Source organism: Dasypus novemcinctus, chromosome 11 (assembly GCF_030445035.2).
Source record: "Dasypus novemcinctus isolate mDasNov1 chromosome 11, mDasNov1.1.hap2, whole genome shotgun sequence".
Taxonomy (NCBI): domain Eukaryota; kingdom Metazoa; phylum Chordata; class Mammalia; order Cingulata; family Dasypodidae; genus Dasypus; species Dasypus novemcinctus.
The window spans coordinates 24709555-24727294 of record NC_080683.1 but is presented as its reverse complement, the minus strand read 5'-3'; the positions used below and the strand labels follow the sequence as shown (position 1 = coordinate 24727294).

Here is a 17740-nt window from a genome sequence, read left to right as displayed (position 1 = left end):
GCCATAAACAATGCACCGGGGAGGTTTTGCTGTAATCATGGTATGTAACAAAAAATTCCAAAGTCTCAGTGTTTTACCATCACAAATATTTGTATTTGACTTGGCTGGTCTTGGCTCAAGACTGTGCATTCTGTTCAGGTCTGCTCTATATATGTCCTCATTTAGGGACCAGAGGATATTTAGGGAATGTCTTTTTAAGGTGGAGAAAAGTATTGTAAGAAGTGTGGTGGACACTTGCCTAGCTTCTTGGAGCATTGCTCAGAATTGGCATACTGTCACTTCCATTCATCTCCATTGCCAAAGTAAGTATTATGTCCAGGCTAAATATCAATAGATCAAAAATTTTAAAAATAAAAAACAAGTAAATGTTAGTAGATCAGGAAAGTATGCTGTGCCCTAATAAAGAAAGAAGAGACAATACAATACTGAACAGTTATACAGTCTCCTGCAGAGTTTACTGCATCTCATTTTTTTCCAACTCTTATTTCACCTGTGTGACCGCTGGTTCTTCTCTATACTGCTGCTTATATTGCCCATTTTTTTGTTCCAAAAATTACATCAAAATTTCTCTTTCTCTCTGTTTTTTTAATTTTAATTTACTTTAAATAACATACGTTTCTATTCGAACAGGTACATTAGACAATCCCTTAGAAAAAGAACAAAAGCTTCTGATCCTCCTTCGAACCTCAGAGGGGGTGTTTTGTGACCGTTTCAATGAAATTCGTATTGATCCAGGAACAATTGGTAAGAGTATAATGTAATCTGTATAAAAAACTAAATGTGTGGGTATGTGTGGGTATATGTGTGTCTTTGATAGGGAAATACCATTCGTAGAACATCTACTAAATTCTAAGCACTCTTCTAGGTGACATACTTTTATTATTTCCTAGCTTTCCTGTGAGCAGTATACATTTTACAGATGTCAAAACTAAGGATCTATGGTGACAAATGTTATGTAGAAGCCCTCACAGCTTTAGACTTCAGAACTTGAATTTATAACCGGACCCATGAGTGCAGTAAATGGCCAAACTAGTGTTTTTGAAATTTTCTTTCATTCTAAAATGAAATAAGGAAAGAAGTATTTGTTCTATTGCATGCTTACATTTTTGTGGTATCTTAATTAAAGGACAGATTTTAGTCCTTTTAAATCTTACAGTATCCTTGAAGCAACTAAAAAACTAAAAAATGGTATCATTTTACAGTAAACCCTTGATGATAGGGAATGATTAAGAAATTTGCTTTTCTGATGAACTGAATTTTGGGGGAATTCTAGTTTAAGGAAATAAATTGTTTTTTGTTAAAATCTTTTTTAAAATTGTACATCTCCCAAAATTACCTTGGGATCCTTCCCTCCTTAACTTATTTAGCATATAGATAAAAAAGGTTGAATTTTTCCTTTTATAATGATGATGATGTCTTATTTTCCTTTAGTGTAGTCACTATAAAGATTAACTCATATATATATATATATATATATATATATACATTCATATATATAAATAAAAAAATAATTAAGTGAACAATGAAAGATGGCACCAGGACATGTTTTGAAAGTTGGATTCATTTTTACATTTCCATTAAGCCTGATTTTAATATTGTCTTTTGACTTTTTAAAATGAAATAAGAGTATGGAAAAAATTATGGGTATTGACATTATCAGATGGTAGGTTCTAAATTGAGAATTTTTGTCCACATTGGATGAAAACTCAAGGTCTAATTTTGTATTTTACTGGTGTTTATGGCTTCTATTCATGTATTTTCTGCTGAGAAATGTGATTTCCTGATCAATGTTTTGCAGCAAAATGGGGTGCAACAATCCAGGGGTATGCACAAATATTTGGATGCAGGAAGAAAATATTATAACTTCCATTCATATACATATATATATATATATACACACACACAAACATATGCATATATATGTGTATTTCTCTAAAATAATCTAAAACAGATATACATTTGTTAAGAGTAAGTGATCGTAACTTTTTTTATTTTTTTGCTGCTGGAATTCATGCTCAAAACATTTTTTAGACCACTTAAGAGGAGGAATTATGCTTACTAAGGTTGAAAATGGTAATAAAAATATGTAGGAAGAAAGAACTATTATACCTGGTAGAATAAAACTAGACTGCATCAAGCCATGCTTCTGGTAAGACTTTAATTTGTGATCCTGAAATAAATTATATTTTGAAATAAATGGCTTAAAGATCGATCCTTTGATACCGTTATAAGACAAAATATTAGGTCCAACTGCTGCAAACAAAGCTAATAGCACAGACTTCCTTCCTCCAGGAAATAAAATTATCCACTGTGTCTTGGAGAATCTAGTGCATAGCATAAAATAAAACTAGTTAAGTTCTAACTGCATTACAAATTGTTTGGAGTTACTTGGTGAGGAGGAGGTGGTAGGAGGTTACCTTCTCATATCTAACTAGTCAGTCATTATACTGTTTTATTTCCCAGTTTTCAAATGATTATGATGTGGTGTAGCATTCATTTTTCCACAACTCCTGGGAGAATATGTTTCATAACCATTTGACATATATTTGACCAACTGTAAAATAGAGCACTTAAATTTTCTTTTCCTGATAAGATGGAAACCTTCATTTTAGCTTTATATCAAATATTTTGCACAATAACCACTGGAATAAGTTTTACTTATGTAGCTTTAATTTCTCTAAGGATTTTCCTTTTTAACTGTTCTTTCTATTTCCAGGGGTTTATGGGAAAGTTCAGCTTCATAGCGCTTATCCTAAGAAATCCTGGACACATCTTGGAACTGATATTGCCTCAGGAAATGAGAGGTAAGGGATACAAATAAGTTAGGAATGTATTTTTTTTTCAGTTTATTTTGCTTCTGCTTGAGGTTTTCTTGTAATATGAAATTAAATTTTAGATTAAGAATAAGTCAAGGATGAACAAATGGAAAAATAAGGGACTAGAGGGGATTAAAAACATCACTGTAACATAAAAGAACAAAGCCAGCAACAGGCAGGGGAAAAACATAATTTATTCCAGAAGTAAATATTAGATAATACCTATTTACTGTTGTCAATAAAATCTTAAAAAATATGAATTCTATGAGATAAGAGATCAAAGATGAGGTGAGAACACAATAGACTGAGGTAAAATGGTAGCTGGTTAAGGGAGAGACAGAAATGAAATAGGAGTGAGATGAAACGTGAAGAATCTTATGGAATTTAAGACAAAATAACAATTTAATAATGCATTGGAGATAGTAAAGGGCAGAATCAAAGTGAACAGGTGACAAACTGGTGGAGTGCTACCTGAATGCAGGAGACAAGATCAGGACGAATGATAAGAGTGATGGTATTAGAAATAGAAACCATAAAATGGAAAGATACATATAAGCAGCTGTTCTTCTTTATTGGGAGCTGAAATAAGTACTACAGAAACACTATTAAAAACTGTAACAAATACACTTTGAAAACCTAATTGGAACAAATCCATGTCAAATAATGATTAATATGTAACTTTATAGTAAATGAAAGAAGAAAATAAGTGAAAGAAAAGCAGAGAGGGAAATAATTAAATGTAGAAAGAGTGGTACAACATCAATGAATTAGGGACAAAAGATTATGATCAAGAATTAGACACCTGTTTCTTAACCATTCACATGTGAAAGCAAACAAAAGATATTCTTTGTTTCTCAAGAACTGAAGAAATGCAAAATGTTGTTCTAACCAAGAATTTAAGAAGAAGAATAGCATAATATAAAGGACTGAGGGTAAGCGTTGAAAAAATTAGATATAATATGGTTGTAAATATGGTATTAAACGAGACAAATTCCAGTAATTGCTCTTTTAAAAGAAACTATATAAAATTTGAAAAAATGATTTTCAGATAAAAATCTATGTTGAAAATATTCCCATAGTGATAAGAAACTGTAAATGGGTCATAAGAGTGCCATAAAAAGTAAATATGAGTCAATTTGTTTACTAGCAGAATTTAAAAATAGGTTATATAACTTCCAGAATACCAGATGAAAAAACATGCTTGACACGATAAAATATATGGTAAAATAGGGAAAGGAAAAGAAATGAAATGGTAGGAGAACAAAAATAACATAAAGCATATAAAAACCAACAAGAATAAACCTGCCAGTTACAGAAATAAAATATGCTTGTTGAAATGACCCTATACTGAAAACAAAAGTGTTAAAAAATGTAGTCATATCTTTTTAACCAAAGGAAAACTTAAAATCAATTCAGAAAAAAAACTGGATAAAAATGAATCATTAAAATGAAAATAGGAGCCTCAAAATTATTAACAAGAAAGTGAAAATCAAATTAAAAGTATGAAATTGATCAAATAAATACATTTTATATTAATAGAGACTTCAATTTCCAGTGAGACTTCAGCAATCAGGAAACTTTTGTACCAAATAACATAATGTAGAAATATTTAAAGCAAAATATCTAAGAATTTAGGGGAAATTGACTTAAACAAAAATAGCAATCAAGACATTTGCTTATCTCTTTCAGTTCTTAAGCTTTAATTGGGTTAAAAAGAATACACATTGTGAAAAATATAAATAATTAAGGCAATTTAATTTATATGTATCAAACTCAAAGAGCATCAGAGAATATGCTCTTTTCCTACTGCCCATGGACTATTTACAATATATAGATAGATGATAAATAACTGTAATATATTTTAATGAAAAGAAATGATAAAGATTATTACAATATAGTAGACATAAATATTAAAGCAACATATAAACTAAATAGCTCAATCTCTTCTAAGAAAAAGAAAAAGGAAAGGAAAGGAAGGGGAGAAGGAAGGGGAGGGGAGGGAAAAATCCCCCCCCCCAATAGCTTTGTATTAAAGATGAGATCAAAACTTTATCCACAGAATGCTTGGGAAATGAGAATAATGAAAGGCTGCACATGAGACATGGCTGAGCATGTCATCCCATTAAATGCTTACATTATTGAACAAGAAAGTTTAAAAATAAGCAAACTGAGTTTTCAGTATGAGAAAGGAGAAACAAAATCACCAATAAGTCTAATGAAATCAATCAGTAAAGGATAAAGGCAGAAATTAATTAGAAAGCAGAAAATTTGTAGACAAGTTTTTAAAATAAAAAGGGTAGCTGTTTATTCTCTAAGCACTTTAATCATGCAAAAACAATAAACAAAATCATAAAAAAGTATTAAAATATAATCAGTGCAGAAAAGATGAAAATTGTAACATAAAAATATGTGCATATATATATATATATTTGTTTTGAAATTTTTGGAAAAAGGAATTATTTATAGGGCTGTAAATGATCATAATTGGCTACAAAAAATAATCTGAAAGAACAAATAATGGCAAAAGATATAAAGTTATCAAAGATGTATTGCCTATAATACATTTGGCTCAGGTTCTTTTAGTTGTTCAAATATCAGACATTTCCTATTTTATATAATCTATCCCATACCCTAGAAAAATATGTGGAGCTTTCCAATTATATTTTAGGAAGAAAACATAAAACTAATTTCTAAAACACCTGCTGAATTAATTTAAAAAAAACCCACCAAGACAGTATCCAATTGTAAATACAATGCAAAAATCTTAAATAAAACAGCAACAAATGAAATCTAGACATTTAGTAGAGCAAGAAAAATCATGATAAAATATAACTTATTAAATAAATAAGAATGGTTCTATTAATATAATTTTCTCAACACTAGATATAAAGATTAAAAACATGATTGCTTTTGCAGAAACTAAAAGGCATTTAGCAAACTTCAACATACATACTTGGAATAAATGTTTAGTAAATTAAGACTACAAGAATACTATTTTTTAAGAGAGTGGTTCTTCTTTAAGTTAAGAAATATTGCTTGAAATAAAAAAGAATCCCCTTTCAAACAGTTAACTTTTTTATTTTATGGAAAAATTGACATTCTCCTTAAAATAAAGAAAAATACCAGCAATCCCAGTGATCATTAAATATTGTTATTAAAGTTTTAGCCAATGTAAAGAGTCAAGAAAATTATATTATAGGGAAGAATGTTTCAGGAATTTTCATTGAGCAACCCAGTAGATGGTGGAAGCAAGCCCTGAGATGGGAAGGCATGGAGAAGAACAGATTTATCAGTATGGAATGTGGCAGGGGTCCTACTTGGGGCATGCTAAGTCAAATATGACCAGAAGACATCCACTGATGGCCAGAAGACATCCACTGGAAATGTCAGAAGGCAGTTAGATAGATCACTTAGGGCTCATTGGGAAAAGGATAAAGAGTCATCCTGGAAGTAAATGATGCCACTGATGGAGAGGACATAGGCAGAGGACAATATTGGATCCTGGTAGTGTGATTGGGACCCTTTTAAATTTTTAGTTGACAGATGAGGAGTCAGCACAAACTGAGAAGTAAAGAATAGAGGTGGTTAAGGGTGGGAGGGAGAATGGAGAATGCAAGGGGTTGAAAGAAAGCCATGGAGGCTGAAGTGGAAAGCAAGATAAGAATATGAGGAGGGTTCCAAGAAATAGTTCGGGATCAGACCACAATTGGCTTATTTATTCATCTGTCGATGGACATTTGGGTTGCTTCCAACTTACAGCAATAGTGAATAATGCCGCTATGAACGGTGTGCATTGGTGTGCATGTATCTGTTTGTGACTCAGTCCTTCTGGATATATACCCAGTAGTGGGATTGCTGGATCATATGGCAGTTCTATAGTTAGCTTCCTGATGAACCGCCAAACTGTCCTCCACAATGGCTGCACCATTCTATATTACCACCAGCAGTGGATGAGCGTTCCCATTCCTCCATAGCCTTTCCAATACTTGTAGCCCTCTGTTTTTTTTTTTAAATAGCTACCAGTCTAATGGGTATAAGTTGATATTTCATTGTAGTTTTGATTTGCATTTCCATAGTAGTAGTGATATGAGCTATCTTTTCATGGGGTTTTTAGCCATTTGTATTTCTTCTTTGGAGATGGTTCTATCATCTTGCCCATTTTTTAAGTGTGTTGTCTTTATATTTTTGAGGTATATGTGCTGGATATTAGGCCCCTATTGGATAGATGGTTACCAACTATTTCCCCCATTGAGTAGGCTGCCTTTTCACTTTCTTGACAAACTTGTTTGAAGTGCAAAAGTTTTTAATTTTGAGGAGGTCCCATTTATCTATGTTTCCTTTCATTGCTCATGCTTTGGGTGTAAAGTTTATGAAACCATTTCTCACTACAAGATCTTGTAGATGTTTCCCTTGTATGCAATTTAAGGAACTGTAGCAGGTTTTTAAGTGAGTAGTATGGGTGGGTGTAGCAGTTTGATATAATTGATGAATTCCAAAAAGAAATATTGTATTATGCTTGGACTCTAATCTGTACTTAGGCATGATTGTGTTATGATTAGGGAGTTGAGTTCGCACTCAGTCCCCACCCCTTGGTGGGTGGGGACTCACAGATAAAAGGCATGGCAAAGAACAGAGTTGAGGGATTTTAATGTTGGAGTTTTGATTTTGGAGTTTGATGCTGAAGACTTAAACTGGAACCCTGGGAAGTCAGCATGCAGAGGAAAGAGAAGCCAGCCCCCAGAAGGAAGGAACCTTGAAGCCAGAGTAAAGCAAGTCCCAGGAACGTAGGAACCCAGGAAGCCTGAACCCTCGTAGACATCGGCAGTCATCTTGCTCCAAATAGACTTTGGTGAAGGAAGTAATTTATGCTTTATGGCCTGGTATCTGTAAGTGCCTACCCCAAATAAATACCCTTTATGGAAACCAACCAATTTCTGGTATTTTGCATCAGCAGCCCTTTGACTGACTAATACAGTGGGATATAAATCGTGTTTGTATCTATAATAGAAAAAATCACTGTTCACACAGTGTGGACTAATGGAGGGGCAAAAGTGGATCCAGGGTCACCAATTAGGAGGTTAACTGAAGAGTTCCAAGCAAATTGTAGTCAACAGAAGCAGTGGAAAAATGGAGAGAAGTGGGCAGATTTATAGACCTGAGATAAAATCTATAAGATGGTTTAGATATGAGGGTTGAGGGAGAGGAAAATGTGATCATTTCTCTGTTGGACTCTGGTTTGCATAGATGACTGGGACTTCCATTCACTAGAAGAAGACTCAAATGTGGAGGAAAGGTTTTGAATTCAGATTTAGTCATGTTGAGTTTCAAGTGTCTTTCTGATATCCCAAAGTCTTTGTGAAGTAGGCATTTTTAACTGATCAATAAGAAACTTTAATTACAATTGGAAGGTTAACAAGTTGGAATTTGGCAGATGCCATATAAATAGATTTTTCTTATAAGAATGTGTTAAAAACCTCATTCAGAGACGGAGCTACAGGCTATTTTGGAAGAAATTCAATGTTATTAATTAGAACTATCCATAGTAATTAACTAGCTACCATTTATTGAGTTTTTATCATGTGAGCCTACTATATGTCAGACCTCTACAAGCATTTTACATGTTATCTCATTTAAATCTTTCAATGTTATGCGTAGACATTACTATCTGCACTTTACAGATATGGAAACTGAGGCTAGGGAAGATAAGTAACTTTTCTAAGTTCAATTTTTAGAAGTTCCTGAGGCTGGATTTTACCCAGGTTTTTCTGATTCTATTACTTATATTCTACTTATTATTCATATTTTTAAAGAAACACTAAATTTCTTAGACTCAGTCCTGAGGAGAAATACTTAATAAATTTATATGAATGTTTAATTAGCATAGTATATCCATTTCATGGATATCTGCAAACTGTTTCTTTTTTAAATCTTTTAAAACTTTTAAAATAATTGAAAAATCAAAGACATTGCAAAACTCATATGTAATTCCTGTGTACCCATCACTCAACTTTCTCTGATGGCTGTATCTTATATAACCATAGAACATTATCAAAACCAGGAAGTTGATCCTGATATACTGTTACTAGCTGAGCTACAAACTTTATTCAGACCATTTCTTTAAACATTACACTACAATTTTCCCTGCATTAAAAGTCAGTTTAATAACCCTTTCTAATATATTGTTATGGTGTCAGACTTCACTTAGATACCTTTATGAAATTTCACCAACAGAGTTAGAGATCTGAATTTATTTGAATATAATTGGTTTTATTTTACGAGTAATATTAGAGTGACACTTTCAGAGGAAACGTTTTGTGTTAACTTCATGGACTTAGACTCATTTCTTACTCTACCAACCAAAGCAAGCTTAGTAAGATATTTTAAAGAGAAATTATTTTCTTTTGTTCTATAGTATATAATTTATCTGTAAATTAATTTACTCCTTAATGTTGCTTGTTTCAGTTGACTTTGGTGGGAAGGGCTGTTTAATAAAAAACATTAGAAGTTTTGGATTGGAAATAAATCAAGACAAATTATACTTGATGCAGAGAATTTGGTTTTTCTCCCATTACAGGTGTTCCATATTTTTTTTACTTGTGGTTCTTTTAATTATTTTAAAAGAATCTTTTAAATAAATATTAAATAAAACTTGTGATTCTTTTAATTATTTTAAAAGAATATTTTAAACAGGGCAGTAGCAGGATCTGATTTGTGTTTTAGTCTGATTTATGCTCTTTGGAGAGTTGACTGTTGGAAGTGGAGGGACAAACATGGAAGTAGAGAGACTGCTAAGGGGTCATGGAAAATTTTCAGATGAGACATGGTGATGGCTTAGAAGAGGGTAGTCGTGATGGAGGAGGAAAGAAGTAGGTAAATATATATTGAAGCAGGCCTCATAATTTGCCAATGGAATGAACACTGGGTGAAAGAGACCTGAGCATCTGAGAGAGGTGTGGCATCATTAACTGAGATGGGAGGACTGGGAGAAGAGCAAGTGTATTGGGGAAACCTTTCTTGAAGGTTCATATTTTTTTCTTATTTCTGATCTTGTTTATTTGAAAGAAAGACAGTGTATAAAGCATTATTCAGTCTATTTGTTTAGTTATCCTCTGTGTGTCCCAAGTGATTTATTAACTTAATTTGTTACTTAAAGGAAATAACTTTAAACTGAAGAAAAAAGTGGCATTTATTGCCTCAGCCTTTTCTCTTAGGACTAGGACCTTTAATTTGAAAGTCAGCATTGATTTGATCTATTCTGTTCTCTCCTATATCCAGTTAGTGATGGTCTTCTCTGGATATACTTTGTTTGGAATATTTCTTGCTCTGGTCTCTTCTGTTAAATTCCTACTCTCAGCACTTCACACATGGTTCTCTATAAAAATTTTTGGACTTGCTCTTTAAATAATAAATAAGAGGTTCACAAGTACACTTACAACTCTTCTTTTCCCTTTCACTTCCTACTTACCTGAAAGATTTCATCATATCTCCTATAAGGCTTTCTCATTGTCCCCTCCAGCATACACTGATTTCCCACCATCTGAACTGTTACAGTACCTCATTTTATGATTCATAGTTATAATAATATGCTTATAATAATAAGTGAATGATGCTAAGCTGCTCAGATATGTATGTGCTATTCTTCCAAGTGGCTTCTACAGGGGAGGAAGACAGCTTTTATTGATTTGGTATCTCGCTTTGAGTCTAGTACACAGCAGGGCATAGAGAAGGTTTCCAATAAATGCCTGCTACATTGAATTAATGTGTCTTTCCTGCAAATCGGAACTTATTAAGCCTCTTGGCTCAATGGCTTATTGTCTAGTAAATGAGAATCTTGAATTATCTTAATTCTGGAAATGTCTAGAATTTATTTTACTTATTACTCAAATCTTATTTTAATGTTTTAGTTCAAGTATTAGAATACATAATTGGTAGCCTTATCCATGTATTTGCAGGAGGTCAGGATCACATATGTAGCTTCTAAAAGCAAATGATTCTTTCTTGTTCAATGAAATACCAGGTCCTAATTTCAGATTTGCTATTATCTCCAGGCTGAGAAGAGGCATATGGATTAGCAAGGTAGTTTGGAGATAGTATTCTACAGTGGGCAGGCCAACTAAAATAATTCTAGTTCTACTATTAACTAAACTTATTTATTGGGTAAATTATCCTCTCTGAGCCTCAGTATCTTTTTCTATAATATAAGAATAATAATACCTAGGTAACTGAGCAGTTATAAGGACTAAATGAATTAATATCTAAAAAGTGCTTAAAACAATTTCTGGCACCAAAGTCCTCAAGGTATAGTAGCTATTGTGTTATTCAGAATTCTTTTAGTTACAAGTAAAAGTACCCCTTCTTAATCCACTTGGTAAATTGCTCAAGGCCTGTCTTCTCTCTCTTTTGCTCTCATCGTTCTATAGTTCAACCATATATGTTTCTATTGAAGAATTGCTTTCTCACTCTGCAGGGTGCAAGTGAGTCCAGAGCTGTGGAGCTCTTCCCAGCCTCACTACCAGCAAGGAAATTACTCTCTTCCCTTAGTTTCAATCCAAAGGATTTTGATGAATGAAAACAGGTTAGATCCCTATGCCCTCCCTTTGGCAAAGAGTTTCTGGGATTATAATCTCCAGCTTTCACTAGAATCGCTTAGTATGGTGGGTGAGGAGAGCAGTTTTTAAAAGAGCTGCTGTAGATTTTCTGGAATGAGGGAGAAGGAAGATCAGTAGAGATATAATTAATCTTCCCTCTAGCTGTTATTATAATCATCATCATTATCAACATCACCATAGGATTCCATTTCTTTAATACCTAGCATGCAGTCTGAGGATCCTCATTACATTTGAAAGGCAGTGAGAAAAATTTAAACTGGAATAAAGAAAAAAGAAAAAAGCTTCAATGTTAGTAAAGAGTTCAGAAATCTGTGGCCATCCCAATTCCTTGGGATTGGGGGTGTGGTGGAGGGGGGTGGTCGGCGGATTGTGGGATCAGTACACTCTCTGAGCCTGTGGTGAAATGCAGTTATTATCATTAAGACCTAACCCAAAGTTCAGTTAACACATTCGTTTAAATTTTAGGTGTTTATATATGAATGTCTTGAACATGGTTGTAAAAATTTTCAGGTCAAATTTGGAAGCATATATTCTTTTCTGTTCATTGAAATTATGTTCTTTTAACCAGCAAGTATTATATTATCCCTCAAGTAGGTAAAATATTAGTGGCAAAGTAAAGGAAGCTGTGCTACTATTTTGTTTATGTTTTTTTAAAGTTATCTTTAAGGAGCATTCCATAGTAATTATTTAGAATTTCCTCCCTCTTTGCATATGGTTTTCATTTAGGTCCCATTATGTTGCAAACAGCTCTTCTAATTTCGTGTTTATTTATTGTTTTAGCTATGCTTTGCTCAGAACAAAAGAAAGTCTCTCCTCTCCTGTAGCCTATAGGACGCTCATTAGTATTAATCAGAGGCATGAGATACATCTAGAATGCAAACAGTCTGTAAGCTAGGACTTCTTGAAATGCCTGATGAGTAACAATAATAGTAGAAAACTGACACTAGGAATAGTGAATATTGGAGTTGAGGGAACTGATATATCACTAGCATAACCAACTATGCTTCTGATTCTGAGCCCACAAATTTTCTTTAAGGTTGCCCCTGTTGCTATTTGGAGATTGGGGCCAGGCTCCCTTGATAGATGCAGAGGGTCCTTATGAAGTATAGAATGCCAAGGCTTCAGGAATATAAAGAAAGACCAATTGTCATGAACCTCCTCTGTTTTAGCAGGTAATGGAAAAGGTCAGTTTAAGTTCATTTATGCTTTTAATACATGATTTGGTTTAATAATTTCAATGATTCCTTTTTCTTTTTGCCTAGAATATCTCTAGGTGCTATGTATGGGGTTTGCGTAACAAGATAAATATATTTCCATTAAATGATAATTAGAAATATCAAAAATAACCACCAAAGACAGTGGTTGTACCAGAAAGATCTTAAGGCAGTAGTAGCTGTTATGTCAAGTTCATGATGGTGCCAGAACAGGATTGGGCTTTCAGTGGAGAAGAGACTCCCATGGAAAGACTTGTTGAAGGTAGTATAGCTTGAGTCAGGTTTTACGAAGGAGTGAATGGAAGAGCTGAGTAGGAGCAATGATATTGGAAAGTGACAGGTGAGAACCACAGAGCCATTTCTTCTTGGGCAAGTGAGCAGATTCATCTGACTGGAGTAGAGGGCTTTTTATTTAAGGGAGTTGTAGGAGAGAATTGTACAAGGAACTTTTCAGAACATCACGATCACCTTTGTTTGAAGATCTTTAGTAAACAAAACAAATAATATTACAAAGATCACCTAGATAATGTGGCCCATGAAAGTAAGATTTGACTTCAGTTATACTGACTGGCCGTTTTGACTTTCTGCTGTAGACATTTTCTTTTGAAAAGAGTGCTCTCTTATCATTACATTGTAATGCATGTTACTTTTAGAAAATTTAGAAAAATCACCTATCAGCCCACCATCCACAGGAGGACTAATATATTAACATGCATCTTTGTTGTCTTCTTCTGTGTGTGCATTATTTTTATTTTTTAAAAAATGGGACCTATTGTTTTATATCCTGCTTTTCCCAATTAATACATCATGAATAGTTTTCTTTATAATCCAATATGCTGCTAAAATGTACTTATAAAAAAATGTATTTATTTTTACTTATTTATCTTCTCTTCCCCACCCCCTCTACCCGTTGTCTGCTCTCTTGTGTCCATTTGCTCTGTGTTCTTCTGTGTCCGCTTGCATTCTTGGTGGCACTGGGAATCTGTATCTCTTTTCGTTGCATCATCTTGCTTGTCAGCTCTCCATGTGTGTGGCGTCACTCCTGGGTGGGCTGCGCTTTTTTCACAAGGGGCGGCTCTCCTTGTAGGGCAGCACTCCTTGCGTGTGAGGCTCCCCTACACGGGGGACACCCTGGCGTGGCATGGCACTCCTTGCGCGTGGCAGCACTGCGTGTGGGCCAGCTCACCACACGGGCCAGGAGGCCCTGGGTTTAAACTCTGTGCCTCCTATATAGTGGGCAGACACTCTATCAGTTGAGCCACATCCGCTTCCCAAAATGTACTTTTTAATGTCTTCACAGTATTTCTTTTTATGGAACATAGACTTTTCATGATTTCATCAATTATTTTATCATTATGAAATATGAGAGTTTAGCTTTTTTTTTTTTTTTTTTTTTTACCATTTAGCAAGGTGAAAAACTAAGAATCAGACAGGTAAAGTGATGTTATTTAGTGCAAAGAGCCCTAGACTAGGTCTGAAGTCTTCCTTTGTCCTAATTCAACCTCTGCCACCATTCAATTATCTAATCAGGATTTTGTTATCTAATCTCCTTGGATTTTAGTTTCCTGGTCTTTAAAAGCTAGAGATTGCTTTTGTAATGCTGAATTTCCTAGGATGTCATAACAGAGCTAAAACTCTAAATTCTTTCTTTAAAATCACAAATTTCCCCCTCTCTTCTTTTATACCTCAGATACATAAATTTGAACTAATTTCCACTAATTTCTACTTTGGTTCATGACAGACTCATATCATTGGTCCATAAATGACCCCCCTTAATTAATTTCTTTATTTGGTTTTAATACCACACACTAAATACCTGTGACACCTCCTCTTTCCTTACCCTCCTTCCGAATCCACTACCCACACAGCAGACTCTTTAAGGATGCCTATTAGCCAAACTCAAAGTTGCTGGTTTTTAATACAAAAGGTATATGTTTTATTTATGTCTTTAGCAACCTAGTGCAACCTGGTGCAAATGGTTGTGCAGTTAATATATGTGTTATGATTGAATGGCTTTCACATGGACCCAGTGTCAGAATGAACATTTACTCGTAGAGGAGAATTTTTTGTCAAAGCTTGCTAAAGTTTGAGCATTAGTTAAAGAGGCGGGTAATTAAAATAAACGTATACTTTGGAAGTCAGTAATGACTGAATGGAGAAGAAAGCAGTCATATTCATTAGGAGAAGCTAGGCGGCAGTGAAAGACTGAACAGAATTTTGTTAAATGTAGGTTTAAGAAAATGAACAAAATATTCATTGTTTCATAATGCAATGAAAACACAATGCTTGGAGCATAGCACACTTTAGTCCCAAAAATAACACTGAGAGCTTGAAAGGGAAGGTTTAAATATTGCCACTTTTCAGATAATGATAAGAAGCTCAGAGTAGTTAAGAGATTTTGCAAGGTCACACGGCTAGATCCACACACCTAGCATCTTCCAGGATTCACAAGTACATCTGTCTGACCATGAAGGGATGAGCCCTAAAGAAATTGCAAGTAAGTGGCACTATAGATTTCAGAAAATCAGAGAAGAGATCCCTTCCAAAATGCCTTTACTATTCAAACTGTTTTCTAATCAAGGAGGAAAATTGGGAAACCATGTGTTACAGGAAACCACGTGTAGAAGGCATTGACAAAACCCTGGACCTTTTTTTGTTTGTTTCTTGTTCCTTTGCCTTGGACTTCATGACTAAGGAATATCTTCGCTATCTCTGTAATGTATGCATTTCTAACCTGGAAAATTGACTCCGTTAGAATTAAACTTTCCCCTAAAGCTTTTTTTTCTGCCACAGTGGATTTCCTTTTTTTTCCCTCTGGAGTTAGTAGGTGATCTGTGTTGCTCTATCAGTATATTTGATGCCATCTTTATGCTATTACAGGATTATAGTGAAGGATGCAGTAGATTGGCGGCCCCACGACAAAATTGTCCTTAGTTCCTCCTCGTACGAGCCTCATGAAGCAGAGGTTCTCAGTGTGAAAGAAGTCAAGGGCCACCATGTGTGGATCCATGAACGTCTCAGACACCGGCATGTAGGTAAGGCTTGGGTTTGTCGCTTACCAAGAATGTGTGCAGCAGGCTGCCTGGGAAGCCTGCTCATTCAGAGGGGATGGCTGGTACCTGAAGGCTTTAGCTATATTCCTTCATTAATTTTATTGCCTAATTTTAAAAGAATACTTTCAGGTGAGGGGATTTTTTTCTTTTTATTTATTATGACATGTCTAGAAGCAGAAGGGTTCAGAATTGTTCAAGGTCAGTGGGCAGTTCCATGGCTACACCAGAATAAAACTCAGGGGCACTGAGTTTCCAGTTCATTTCCTGGCCCATTAAATAACACAATCACAGAGAATGTGGTAGTTATTGTAAATAATGACTTCGTTTCCCTTACTTAGAAATGTGTCCTTCATGACATGAGGACTTTTTATGTGTTGACTACCACCACTGGGAAAAGAAAAAGCCAAATACCTCTTTCTTAAAAGAAAAATGTACTGAATATTTTATGTACTATGCCCAGTTAAAAGTATTACACATAAATAATACATAATTATAAGCTTCCAGGTTCTATCTAATACGTAAATCTAATCCAGGAAATAGCTAATAAGAGATAAAACGTGGATACAAAGGGGCAGGAGACTATCTTCTTGTCTCTGATAGGTGGGAAAGAAATACATGTTTTCAGCAGAACTATATCTAAAGCTATTTCTAAGTCACACCTCCAAGGCTGATATCTTTTTAAAAAAGTGCCAAAGAGATAACTTCAGCAATCTTTGCTGATAAGAACCAAGGTGAAGTACAGTGAAACAAACCAGCAAGGCGCTTGAATTCCTGCTGCTAAGGAAGCTTGCTCCAGCAGTGGTGAGCTTTAGAAAGAGCGCTACTGCACTATACATTGCTTCTTTTCCTTCTACTTTCATATCTTGCTGCTTTAGCTCTGGCACTGGCTCAGTTGATCTGGGATTCCTCATTCCCAGGAAAGAGGTCAGTGGACAATGTGCAACCAAGCACTGAGGTCTCATGCTGATGTTTAAGGAAGGAGGTTGGGGATTCCACTAATTGGACAGGTCTGCCCTAAATTCTCTGCACCAGTGGCCTGTCCCAGTACCCACTGTTATTGAGAAGAAATAAATTCTTGCTCTAATCCTCTCACTCTGATTCCAAAGAGAGACAAGTAAACGGACTTTTCATTTCTCAGCTGACATTTGTGGAGAATGCCCGAGGATAAACAGACCTTAATGTTGGTAGGACTTCTGAAGGGAAGGAGTATTTTTATTTGTCAGTTCTCTGGGTCCCCAGCTGGCAGTTTCTGAAATAGGTTTTAAATTTTTTTTCCCCAACTCCTTTGCCCCAGGAAGTGACCATGTTATGGAAGATGGCCGATACATTGGTTTGGCTGCTGAGGTTGGACTGTTGACCCGAAATATACAGATCCAGTCTGATGTATCATGTAGGGGGAGACTACTTGTAGGAACCTTCAGGAAGTCCAGCAGAGAAGAATTTTCAGGTAAATGAAAGTTTAAGTTACTAAGAGTTATCAGTTGGAGCCTATTCATCTAGGACAGTCAGACATTTCAACTGTGAGAAGTTACATTTATAAAACAAAATGTTTGAATTGGAAGGCTCCTTTGTGGTCTGAGATGCTCTGAATTTTCACTCCTAATCTGCACTTAATTATCAGTGTGATGTTAAAATAATATACTAGTGATCAGCAATATGCACATTTTTACCTCAAAGAAAACATCTTCAGCAGATGTGAAATTTCCTCTGCTTTGAAATTAAAGATGATTTAATGACCACTTGGATTTTATCTCTTTCCTGAATTTCTATTACTTTTTCCCAGTAGCATGCTATATCTGATTGCAGGCATCAGTTCATGCTATAAATCAATAGCAGAAATTTAAATAAAAATGATTTCCATATTCTAGACTACTTTAATGACCAGTTTTAACGTTGTCATTACTTTCAAGCTTTAGTCCTTTTGGCAGCTGTGCGATTATTTGATTAGGCCCTTGTTTCTCAAATTTGTAGTCCTTACACATTATTCCAAAATTGTTTCCTGTTCAAATAAATTTGCTAAAGGCTGTGCACCATAGCTCCATCTTAGA

General features: G+C 34.7%; 1 protein-coding gene across 9 annotated transcripts in view; it reads left to right on the top strand.

The window, feature by feature from the left end:
* Positions 1–17740, top strand: part of PKHD1 (PKHD1 ciliary IPT domain containing fibrocystin/polyductin) — a 568785-nt gene that overhangs the window by 359647 nt on the left and 191398 nt on the right. For all 9 annotated transcript variants that reach the window (XM_058306868.2, XM_071218516.1, XM_071218517.1 and 6 more), the window contains 4 exons: positions 631–744; positions 2717–2804; positions 15520–15674; positions 16987–17139. In XM_058306868.2, coding sequence (XP_058162851.1) covers positions 631–744; positions 2717–2804; positions 15520–15674; positions 16987–17139 — 510 coding nt within the window. The remainder of the gene's footprint in view (positions 1–630; positions 745–2716; positions 2805–15519; positions 15675–16986; positions 17140–17740) is intronic.